Source organism: Muscardinus avellanarius (assembly GCF_963383645.1).
Source record: "Muscardinus avellanarius genome assembly, chromosome: 1".
NCBI lineage: Eukaryota > Metazoa > Chordata > Mammalia > Rodentia > Gliridae > Muscardinus > Muscardinus avellanarius.
In genome coordinates this window covers 173,048,221-173,060,613 of record NC_137786.1, presented here as the reverse complement: position 1 = coordinate 173,060,613, position 12,393 = coordinate 173,048,221, and the positions used below count along the sequence as shown (strand labels likewise).

General features: G+C 40.9%; 1 protein-coding gene across 10 annotated transcripts in view; it reads right to left on the bottom strand.

Moving 5' to 3' along the window:
* Nucleotides 1-4,171: 4,171 nt before the first annotated feature.
* NARS2 (asparaginyl-tRNA synthetase 2, mitochondrial) overlaps nt 4,172-12,393 on the bottom strand; it is a gene marked incomplete at both ends in the record, with an annotated part of 127,456 nt that continues 119,234 nt past the window's right edge. For 8 of the 10 annotated variants that reach the window (XM_080703316.1, XM_080703322.1, XM_080703319.1 and 5 more), the window contains 2 exons: nt 4,172-4,316; nt 9,202-9,228. In XM_080703316.1, the coding sequence (XP_080559442.1) occupies nt 4,172-4,316; nt 9,202-9,228 (172 nt within the window). The remainder of the gene's footprint in view (nt 4,317-9,201; nt 9,229-12,393) is intronic. The other 2 variants (XM_080703318.1, XM_080703321.1) reach the window with 1 other exon arrangement.

Here is a 12,393-nt window from a genome sequence, read left to right as displayed (position 1 = left end):
TAGTGAGGCCCTTAGCACTTAGTGAAGCCCTGTTTTCAAAATAAAAAAGGGCAGCCGGGTGTGGTGGTGCACAATTGTAATCCTAGTACTTGAGAGGCTGAGACAGGAGGAGTGTAGGTTCAAGGACACCCCTGGCAAGTAGTGAGACTCTCATCAACCTAGTGTAGTGGACCCTGTTTCAAAATAAGAATAGTGCTGAGCATGGTGGCACATGCCTGTAATCTCTATATTTGGGAGGATGAGACAGGAGGACAGCAGGTTTGAGGACAGCCTCGGGAAGTAGCAGAACTCTCGTCAACCTAATAGGACCCTGTTTTCAAATAAGAAATAAAATTGGGCTGGGGGTATAGCACTGAGGTAGAACGTCCCTGAGTACCACAAACACAAGAAATAAACCACCACTTGTTTTCAGAGATGTCTTATTTAGGCAGCTTATCTATGCTTGGTTTTTTTTTTTTTTTGGTGGTACTGGGGTTCCTGGAAGCCCTTCTTTCTCCGGGCTACACTCCCAGACCTATTTTATATTTTTGAGACAGGGTCTCTTACGCCAGCGCGGCTGGCTTCAAACCTGAGCAATCCTCCTGTCTCCGCCTCCCAAGTGCGGGGATTACAAACGTGCGCCACCACGCCCGGCCTTATGCTTGTTTTATTTAACTTTCTAGCACATACCATATTTAGAAATATTAAATTGATAAGTTATAATATATTCCCCCCCAAATTGTAAACTCAATGAAGGCAGGTTATTTCTGTTTTATTGATAACTGTTTATCTGGCACCTAGTATAGTGTTAGCATATAAAATAAGCTCAAATAATATATTTTGAATAAACAAACTAATTTTTCTCTCTAATCACAGTTAAGGCAAGCCTTAGGGAAGCTCTAATTATTACTTTTCTCCTTTGGTATGTAAGTCCAGGGGATTAAAGTTTCAAGAAAGTAGATTTTGGCTGAGATTTTTAGCTCAGCAAACCCTACCAATTAGAGAGATTTAGAAATGGAATGAGCAATTTTGTAGGATACTGAGCTCTTTGTCAAGAAGATGCTGGAAAACTAGTTGCCCAGGTACATGGAGTCTCACTGCATTAGGTAGAAGGTCAACTTTGACAACCTCTCGGTCTCTTCCAACCCCAAGGTTCTGAAGTTGGTTTCTTTTCAGCTGTTTGATTTGGAATTAAGAACACACACACACACACACACACACGCACTCTCTCTCTCTCTCTCTCTCTCTCTTTCTAAGAGAAGCTACCTAATGAGACTTAGAAAATTTATTATTGAGGTAATGTATACCATTTTACAATTATTTGGAGCCAGGTGAGTGGTGGCCGCCTGTAATCTCAGTAGTTGGGAAACTGAGACAGAAGGATCACAGGTTCAAAGCCAGCCTCAGCAACTTAGTGAGACCCTATTTCCAAATAAAAGAATAAAATAGGGTGGTGTTACACTATAAAACATTTTTTGGGGGGGTACTGAAGATTGAACTGACTTTCTACCTCTAAGCCACACCCCCAGCCCTTTTTATTTTTATTTTGAAACAGGGTCACAATAGGTTAATGAGATTCTCACATTTGCTGAGGCTGTTTTCGAACCTGAGATCCTCCTGTCTCAGAATCCCAAGTACTGGGATTACAAGCTTATGTTACCACACCTGGCTAAAAATAAAGAATCTGTGAGTCAGGCATGGTGGCACAACGCTTGTAATCCCAGTATTTGGGAGACTGAGACAGGAGGATCGCAGGTTCAAGAATAGCCTCAGCTGCATGGTGAGGTCTTCTGCAACTTAGTGAAACCCTTTTTCAAAATAAAGAACAAAAAATAGGGCAGCTTAGAGGTAGAATGCCCTGGTTTCAGTCTCCAGTTAGCAAAGGAAAAAGAAATTATTTTGATACAAGATTACGGGCATATGCCACTGCGTCTGGCCCTAACATCAGTTTTACACACACACACACACACACACACACACACACACACACACACACACACACACACACTTACTGTATCTCTGAAGAAAATGATGCTGGAGCTTGTACAGAGTGAGCAGCTGCCCCATGTGTTAGAACTGCCAGTTTCAAACACCCAAATCAGCACTCAACTCATTCTACCAGATCATGCCAACTTTTGACTCTAAAAATTACTCATCCTTTGGGCTTAACCATATTTACATCTCCATCCTGAATTAAAGATACCATTCTTATAAATTTCACTAAGAAAAGGCCAAAAGAAATTTTAAAATAAAAATCTTTCACTGGTATCAATTAAAAAATCTACTTTATTAACTATGAGAAAGTTACAAACATAATACAAACTCAGCGGAAGAGTGATTCAAGTGTTTAGTTAGCAATATTTCATTAGCTTTGATACTTAATGATCAACAGTTACTAAATGTGATTTTTTTCCCCCATTCAACCCAATGAAAGGAGACTTCAATATAGAATAGCAACTTTGTTAAATCAATGCAACCCCAAGCTGGGCATGGTGGTGCACCCTGGTAATCATAGTACTTGGGAGGCTGAGACAGGAAGATGGAGGGTTTGAGGCCAGCCTCGGCCATGTAGTGAGCAACCTAGTGAGAGCCTATTTAAAAACAAATAGTGATAATGATAATAGTAACAGTAATGATAATAACAGGGTTGGGCATGTAGTTTGGAGAGAGACTACTCTTGGGTCCAACCCCTAGTACCACACACACATATTAAAAAAAATAAAAAATAAAAAAGGAATATTTTCTTCTATAAAATTCAGAAAAACACTGAGAATAAGATGGCATTTATTGTAGGTTAAATGGCAAGGGTGAAATAGCCAACATTTTATTTTCAGCTGCTAGCTGTTTCTCAAAGTTACACTGATAAGTAATCTATAAGATAAAGACAAATGAAAATAGATTAACTCAGCTTATCTTAGAATTTGAAAGGCCTTTTGAGACTATCCACTTCACCTTTTTCCTTTCTCTTTTTTGTTATTGTTTAAGATGGGGTCTCACTGTGATGCCCAGGCTGGCCTCCAAGTCCTGGGCTCAAGTGATCCTCTTGCCTCAACTTCCTAATTATTTGAGACTGCAGGCTGGCTATCTCTTTTTTTCTTAAGTGAGGTATCAGATTTTTTCTTTTTTTGTGGTACCTGGAATGAAACCCAAGGGCATTCTACCTCTGAGCTACACCCCGGCCCTATTTTTTATTCTTTACTTTGAAACAGGGTCTCACTGAGTTGCAGAGGGCCTCACTAAGTAGCCGAGGCTGTCTGCAAATCGTCTCAGTTTTCCAAGTACTGAGATTACAAGCATGCGCCACCACGCCCGGCTCCAGAGGTATAAAAGTTTTAGTCTACTTGTTATAACAGTACCTCTTCTTGGGGAAGCTCATCTTTCCACAAAATACTTTTATTTTCTAGAATAATTGTGATCATTTCTATTTTTCATATGTTGCATCTTATGACAGAACACTTACACACACACACACACACACACACACACACACACACACACACACCACTGTCTGGTGCTGGGGATTATTAACCTAGAAGTACTCTACCAGTGAGCTACATTCCCTCCTTCCCTCCCTCCCTCCCTCCCTCCCTATTTATTTTTGTGGTACTTAGGATTGAACCCGGAGACATTCTATCTCTAAGCTACGATCCAGCCCTTTTGTCTCACTAAAAAGGTTGCTGAGGCGGGTCTTTGAATACATGATCCTCCTGTGTCAGCCTCCCAAGTACTGGGATTACAGGTATGTGCTACCACACCAGGCACTTTTTTTTTTTTTTAATTGAGATAGTGTCTCACTTAAGTTGCCAGGTTGGTCTGAAACCTGGGATCCTCCTCTCATCACCACTGTGCAAGCCAAAATAAATATATATGTATTTTTTTTTTTTTTTGTAGTACTAGGGATGGAACCCAGGGGCATTCTACCTCCGAGCTGCACCCCTAGCCCTACTTTTTTTATTTTTTATTTTGAAACAGGGTCACACTGAGTTGCAGAGGGTCTCACTAAGTAGCTGAGGCTGTCCATGAACCACAATCCTCCTGTCTCAGCCTCCCGAATGCTGGGATTACAAGCATGCACCACCACGCCTGACAATAATTATATATTAGAAGCTGCAATTCTTAAAATCCAAACATGTAGTCTTCTGTATGCCATGATGTGCCATACATGGGTACTTTTCCTTAACCAACCTTTCCACTATAAAAGACAGGAATGAGTAAATCTTGGAAAAGGGACAACATCTTTGATATTGTCAATTCCCAAGATGCACTGTAGGTAGCGTTCAAATCCCATCCCAAAACCTCCATGTGGCACCGATCCAAATCGACGAAGGTCCAGGTACCTGTTATTAAAAACAAAGAGTCATTAGGCGTAAACAGCAATGATATCAGATGTTATGATTAGGATTATTTCAAAAGTATTGTGCAACCACTTGTTATTGTCTACATCTTTTTGGTAGACCAGATCAGCTTTTACCTTCCATAGAGATGACGGAACACAAGACAGTAAAGTGATCTATCTACCCACGGTTACCTAGAGAGAAGCAGCAGCAGACCTTGTTGTGCAATCGTGGGTTTTGGTCACTTGTTTTTTTCTTTTTTCTTTTTTTTTGGTGGTACTGGGGTTTCTGGAAGCCCTTCTACTTCCGGGCTACACTCCCAGACCTATTTTTACATTTTTTAATTTGGAAACAGGGTCTCCTAAGCCAGCGCGCGCAGCTTCGAACCAGCACGATCCTCCTGTCTCTGCCTCCCAAGCGCGGGGATTACAAGTGTGCGCCGCCACGCCCGGCTTGTTTTTTCTTTTTAAGTTATTTATGCATTTATGTACAAAAACCTTGCCTCATGAGGCTTCAGAAAAATGTATAACAGCTTTACTGCTTTTCTTGAAGTTATATTTGTCTTCTACTTCTCAGTAGGTTAATGATAATGTCCTCTTGTCCAAATCATATTATTCAATCCACAAAGGAGGATGAAATTTTGCCTGAAACATTACAAAAGGATGTGCCTTTAAACAGATTGTAAGCTGCCGTAGGGACGGGCACTGGCCTCAATCAACTACCTTCAGGAAATGCTCCAGAATAGGTACTTCCTATACGAAAACTGATCGAAGCACAAAAATATATTCCTGAGTGCTGCAGTGAGAAGGAACTTCTTGTTCTCTGCTGCAGGCTCAGTGAAGATGCCCAGAATAATTTTTTTTCCTGGCAGGCTAGACAGGCTCTGACACCATGCATGCATCTTCTATTCCCAATTAAGATCATATGACTAAAAAAATGGTAAAGCCTCAACTGAAACTAAGATTCTCATACACCAGCATGGAATAAAATTATTTTAGAAAGAGAAGAAAAGGAAGACTCTAACCAGATCCCCAGCTCTATTTCATTTTGAAACAGGGGCTCACTAGGTTGCTGAGGCTGTACTTGAACCTGTGACCTTCCTGTCTCTGCCATTCAAGTACTGGGATTAGCTGGGTGTGGTGGCGCAGGCTTGTAATTCCCATGCTTGTGAGGTGGAGACAGGAGGATCACGCAGGTTAGAAGCCAGCCGTGCTGGCTTAAGAGACTCTGTTTCCAAATAAAAAGTATAAAATAGGTCTGGGAGTGTGGCCCGTAGGTAAAAGGGCTTCCAGGAACCCCAGTACCACCAACAAAACAAAACAAAACAAGTACTGAGATTAAAGGCATGGGCTACCACACCCAGTAAATATTTTTTCCTCTGTCATTTGATAGGGAAATTCTTGTGTAATATGAATTAAAATAAGTTTATGCTTCTTGAATGATTTGTAAATATCAATTCCATAATAAGGCTTAAGCAGCAGAGCTGAAAGCTATTTTTGGCTTCTCAAGCATAAAGATTATTATCATTTATTTTCCAGGATTAATAATAATGGCAAAGGTAGGTGTGGTGGCTCACGATTGTAATCCCAGTACTTGGGACACTGAGACAGGAGGATCACACGTTTGAGCCCAGCCTCAGCAACTTAGTGAGGCCCTCCAAAATTTAGTTAAGACCCTGCTTCAAACTAAAAAACAAACAAACAAACAAAAAATAGGGTTGAGTGTGTAGTTCAGACATAGAATGTTTCTGGCTTCAATCCCTAGTAGTAAAATAAATAAATAAATAAATAAATAGATAATAAATAAATAAAGGCAAGATGTGTGTGTGTGTGTGTGTGTGTGTGTGTGTGTGTGTGTGTGTGTATGTGTGTTACTGAGGATTGAACCCAGGGGCTTTCTACCTCTAGTTGTATTTTCTTTTTTTATGTGCGAACAGTTTCATATAAGGTTGCTGAGAGTTTCACTTGTTGCTGAGTTTGGCCTTGAACCTGGGATCTTTCTATCCTAGCCCCCTAAATACTGGGATTATAGGTGTGCGTCACCACACCCTGCTGTAAAGATGTTCATAATGTTTCTTTTCATTTGGCCCTCCCTGATTCCTAGGAAAGCTGTGTTGAGTGTCCAAGTGTGGTCACAGCTGTGCCATGTGGAATTATGAGGAGCAGCGGAGTTACCTGCCCACATCTGAAGTGTCTTGTTACATTGCTGAGGTTGGCCTCAAACCTGCCATCCTTCTGTCTCAGCTTCCCAGGCACTGGGATTACAGGACTGTGCCACTATATTCAGCTATATTAGTATTTCAGGGAATTAAGATTAAATAATTATCTTTCTAAAAAGGTGAACTATAACTAGGTGAGTTTTAACTAGGTGAGAGAGCAGGATGGCAGGGATTGTTTAGTATAAACTTCAGATTAGTAAGAATTATAAGGAGCTGGGCATGGTGGCACACACTTGTAAGCCCAATACTTGGGAGGCTGAGACTGGAAGATCACAGGTTCACAGCCAGCCTCAGCTACTTAGTGAGGCTCTCCACAACTTAGTGAGACCCTGTTTCAAAATAAAAAATAAAAAAAATAGGGCTGGGGATATAGCTTGGAGGTAGAATGCCCCTGGGTTCCAGCCCTATTACTGCCTCCCCAAATAAATAAAAATAAAAAAGAACTATAAAAAATAATGCAATAAACTTTTTTCTTTTGCTGTACTGGGCCAAGGGACATTCTACCTCCAAGCTATACCCTCAGCCCTATTTTTTTATTCTTTATTATTATTATTATTATTATTATTATTATTAATTATTCTTTTTTGTGGTACTGGGGATGAAACCCAGGGACATTCTACCTTCAAACTACATCCCCAGTCCAATTTTTTATTCTTTATTTTGAAACAGGGTCTCACTAAATTGTGGAGGGCCTAAGTAGCTGAGGCTGGCCTCAAACCGTGATCCTCCTGTCTCAGCCTCCCAAGTACTGGAATTATAAGCGTGGGCCACCACCCTGGCTAAGAAACATCTTGAGTAACTGAAATGTTTGGCAGCTGAATCTATTAACGTTTACAGGGCACGGGGACAGGGTGTACTCTGATGAAGTGACCAAACGGGAGGAAGGACATACCTAACCACTGGTCATGAACACCGAAGAACCTGAGCTGGCTGCCAGAAGCCCAGTAATAGCTTTACACGTCTGGAAATGTTTTGTACGTTAATGTTAAAAAACTGACATGAACGTCTGCAAATTAAATTCAGCAGAAGGCTTAAGTTTGCTATATTTTTTATTGCCTTTGCACTTTGCCACGTCTAGGAAACGTGTTTTCTAACATATGTGCTAGTTTCACTGTTGTTAAACTGATTCTAGAGTAACCAGACACAGAAGAGATAAAACAAAATTTGTAGAACTAGTTAGGGATTTTGCTTGCTTATTGTATACATGTGAACATAAGAAGTGAGCACTCAAACACCTGAGGTGGCCACTCGCAGTATGAGGGGCGTGAGTAGAGACCGCAGACTGGAGGATTACAGGCATGTGCCACCATGCCTGGCTGCCTGGTACCTTTAATAATATTTATATTTGGAGTTCTTAAAGAGTGTGAAAACTTTAGCTGGGAAAACAGCACTGAAATGATTAATAAAGTCTAGGAAAAGCTTAAACTTATTTAACCTATAATGAAAAATTGTTTAAGGTCAGCCTAAGCAACTTGGTGACACCCTGTTTCAATAAAAACAAAATAGGGCTCAAGGTGTTGCTCAGAGGTAGAATGCCCCAGAGCTCAATCCCCAGCACTAAAAAAAAAAAAAAAAAAAAAAAAAAAAAGTTGTATTTAGTTCTTTATTAAGGCTAGATTTTAGCCACTACCTATATTATCTGACAGACAAAAAGAAAGTGTGGATAATATCATATGCTTCTTCAATCGGGTTCATCTATTAAAAAGAAATATTTAGAACAAAGGAAGAAAGAGGGTAAGAAACTAGCATTGCTCCGTGTGCATACTTATCTGCAGTGCTTCACTTGGTTCTCACAATAATACTGTGAAGCAGGTATTAACATTTCGTAGTCCTGAAACAGGGCGTTCAGTGACATTGCGTGTGCCTAAGGTCGTTACTGGTAACTGCAAGGCATCCAGAGGCCATTACCTGAACCTAAGCGTGGCATCTCTGAAATCTGTCTTCTTCCTTACACAAAGTTAAGTATGTAATGTGCCCCTTCCTCCTCCTGAGGACGGCAAAAGGGTTAATGGTCCTGTTGATGCTATTATACCAAGAGCCTAAAAAAGTGCTATTATAGAAATATAAGTAAATAATTTATCTACATTGGAAAGTACTTGAAGAAAAGTCTGTAGAGAGAAAACCAGAACAAGTTAGGGGAAGTGAGTGCTTGAGCGAGGACAGTGGTCGTCCCTAAGCAGTTCAGATCTCTGTACATTTGGAGACCTTAGGGATTGCTCAACTCAAACTCTCAATTCAAGCTCTTCAATTCACACATCAAGAAACTAAAGTATAATGGTTAGGTGCACAGGTTTCTGATTGGGAGATCAATTTTGAGCTCTATCGTTTTATGCAATCTTGGTTAAGTTAGTAGGCATCTCTGGGCCTGAGGATTAGAGGAGCAGTGAAAAGGAGATCTAATAGCACCTACCTCTCAGGGTGTCATGATGATTACATGAAATACACAAAAATGTTAACACAGTCATCTGACACATAGTAAGAAATGGCCATTGGTAACCATTGATTTTACTGCTTTTCCAGGACACAAAGGCAATAAACAATATCAAAAGCTCCCGTTTCAGTTCTTAAATCTCTTTCACTGGGTTGTATGAATGAATACAAGGAAAAACTCTTCTATGTGACACACAGGTTAGTAGCTGGGCAAAGAATCATTAAGGGCCTTGTTCTTACCATTGGTAGGCTTCTGTAAGTCCTGATCTGTAAAAGAATATAACAAAATTGTTTCAGGCAATGGTAATACAAGGGGTGTATTAATCATGTAGCATTTACTCTGGGTTTATGCAAAGAGCCCTTTACAAACAAGTATACCAGCTGGGCATAGTAGCGCACCCTTAAATCCAGTACTTGGGAGGCTGAGATAGGATCGTGGGTTCACGGCTAGGCTCAGCGGCTAGCTCAGCTACTTAGTGAGACTCTCCTCAACTTAGTACAAAAAAAAAAAAAAAAAAAAAGAAGAAGAAAGAGAGAAAGAAAGAAAGAAAGAAGGAAGGAAAAACAAGTATACCACAAAGCCTGAGACCCCTGGAGCTCTCTAACAAGCAAGAATTGAGAAGATGACACTTTACAGTAAAGTTTGACAACAGCCTAAAGTTTTGTTTTGTTTTTTTTTTTTTTTTGGTGGCACTAAACTTTCAACCTAGAGGCTTGCTACCACCAAGCTACACCTTCAGCCCTGTTTTATTTTTATTTTGAAACAGGCTCTCACTAAGTTGATGAGAGTCTCACTATTTGCTGAGGCTGTCCGCGAACCTGGATTCCTGTCTCAGCCTCCCAAATACTGGGATTACAAGTGTGTGCCATCACACCTGGCTCAGTCTAAATTATTATTATTATTATTATTATTATTATTATTATTAATTTTGTGGAAGGGGTACTGGAGATTGAATCAGGGCATTCTACTTCCAAGCTACACCCTCAGCCCTATTTTATTTTTATTTTTATTTTGAAACAGGATCTCACTAGCTTGATGACAGTCTCACTACTTGCAGATACTGTCCTTGAACCTGTGATCCTCCTGTCTCAGCCTCCCAAGAACTGGGATTACAAGTGTGTGCCACCATGTCTAGCTTCTAAAGTATTATTAAGTCACCTTGTACAAACAACAGATGCTACAGAATGGAAATAGAACCCCAAAGAAGGGATTCATCTGGGATGCGCTCACTGTCCTGCAACCTAAGTGCATTCTTACTACCAGTTAAGGAGACTGGGAGGCACAGCTGGACCAGAGACACAAGTACAGAACTTTGATTCCACATCATTAAAGCAATCAAGCAGACTCCGAGGCTGCCTTTATAACGTTGTTGCAATTTGATTCTTGTCTAATTTGAGAAATGTCAAATTTTAAGCTCTCAGTGCTTAGTAAAATGAATCTCAGCCCTTGGAAAAAGTGCTTGGGACCACAGTGTATCTGAAATGACTAGGACATCGAAAGGTTCAAAAATACGAAAGTACAGAAGCATGAGCAGCTGCCACAGACAGACCCCAAGACGGGGAACACGCTCCTACCTCATTAGGAAAAGTAACTGTGCACAGATATTACCGGATATTAGGTAAACATTTAGCGTTATGAGGAAAGGCTTCCTGAAGGAAGGAAGCAGGCAAAGAAAACAGGCCTATTAATCTTTCAACACATGAGGTTCCTGGCCATGTGTGATTTTTATTGTGCTTAAAAAAATTTAGTGACTGCTCAAATTCTTTCCATCTAAAGAGTCCGACCTTCACTTCAATCCCACGACTTTCCCAGGACTTTCTAAGTGGTAGTCTAAGTGATAAAAAAAAAAAAAATTTCCCCAAATCTATTTACCTCCTTTCTTCTGGAGTCTAACCCAACAGAGCTAATCTGAACACTGGGATTACAAAAGAAGTTACCTAAGAGATCTGGAGGCAGAGAGCTTGAAAGAGCATCAACTTTTTATTTTTTGGTGATACTGGGCACTGAACTCAAGGGCGTTGGTTACACCTCTGAGCTCCACCCCCAGCCCAATTTTATGTTTTTGTTTGGAAACAGGGCCTCACTGGGTTGCTGAGAGTCTCCATTGGTTTTAGCCTCTCAAATACTGGGATTCAGTCCAGCTGAAAAGCATCAACTTTTAAAGCTATTGTCCATTAGGGAAAAAAGGCCTTACAAATGGCTAATGAAAAAAAATATTTTAAAAAATATGGCTTTTCCATGTTATGATGAAACTACCTGGGAAGGACTAGGCATACAGACACGAGAAGTTCTCTCTCTTATAAAGTTAGCACAACGGAAGGAAACCATGGAAAAAGGTTTAGAGCCCCAGTGAGTTTAGGAATCACTGTGGCTGTTGGCTGACCATGCATACACAGAGTGCTAGTTCAATTAGAAAGACAATTCCCTACTTCCCAAGTCCAAAATATTTCCTATGTGCTTATGGAGTCACTTCCCAGGTCTCAAAGAGAAAGTTAAAATAAAATGATTCAAGACCATACATAGTAGGGAACCCGAGGAAGGGAAATCTCATTCTAAATGTCAGCCTAGCAGGTATTTTTAGTGGTTTTCTTTTTCCATCTCTATCCTTTTCCTGGTTCAGTCTGTCTTTACAGTCCCGTGGGAGTCTGCCATTCATAACTGGAGTATTTAAGAAAGAACAAAGGTAAGAGAAAAATGCAGGACAAGCTCTGAGGGGAAATATCCCTCTTCCTTTTGTTAAGGCTACTTCCCATAGTGAGAGGTATGTGCAAATACTGGGCAAAGGGTTTTTTTTTTTGGTGCTGGGGACAGAACCCAGAGGGGCTCTACCTCTGAACTACACTCCCAGCCCTATTTATTTTTTATTTGGAAACAGGGTCTTGCTAAATTGATGCCAGCCTCACTGAGTAGCTGAGGCTGGCTTTGAACCTGGAATCCTCCCATCTCAACCTCGTAAGTACTGAGATTACAAGTGTGGGCCACCATGCCTGGCTGTGGGCTTGATTCTGACAATAGCTGTAGTTTTTAGGAAAGGGAGAACAGAGGCTAGAGATGCCTTGCTTGATTGAGGTCATGAAGAGTGAGATAAGAGCTTGTCAGGCCATGTGTGTTTCTGTTATTTTGCTGAGACTTTCAGTGCCTCCACCTCTAGTTTCTCTACTCTCTTCTATTTTTTTTTTTTTTTTTTTGTGGTACTGGGGTTCCTGGAAGCCCTTCTACCTCCGGGCTACACTCCCAGACCTATTTTTACATTTTTATTTGGAAACAGGGTCTCCCAAGCCAGCGCATGTGGCTGACTTCGAACCTGCGCGATCCTCCTGTATCTGTCTCCCAAGCGCGGGGATTACAAGCGTGCGCCACCACGCCCGGCTCTTCTATTTTTTTCCCCCACCCTGTGGCACTGGGGATTGAACCCAGGGGCATTTGACCTC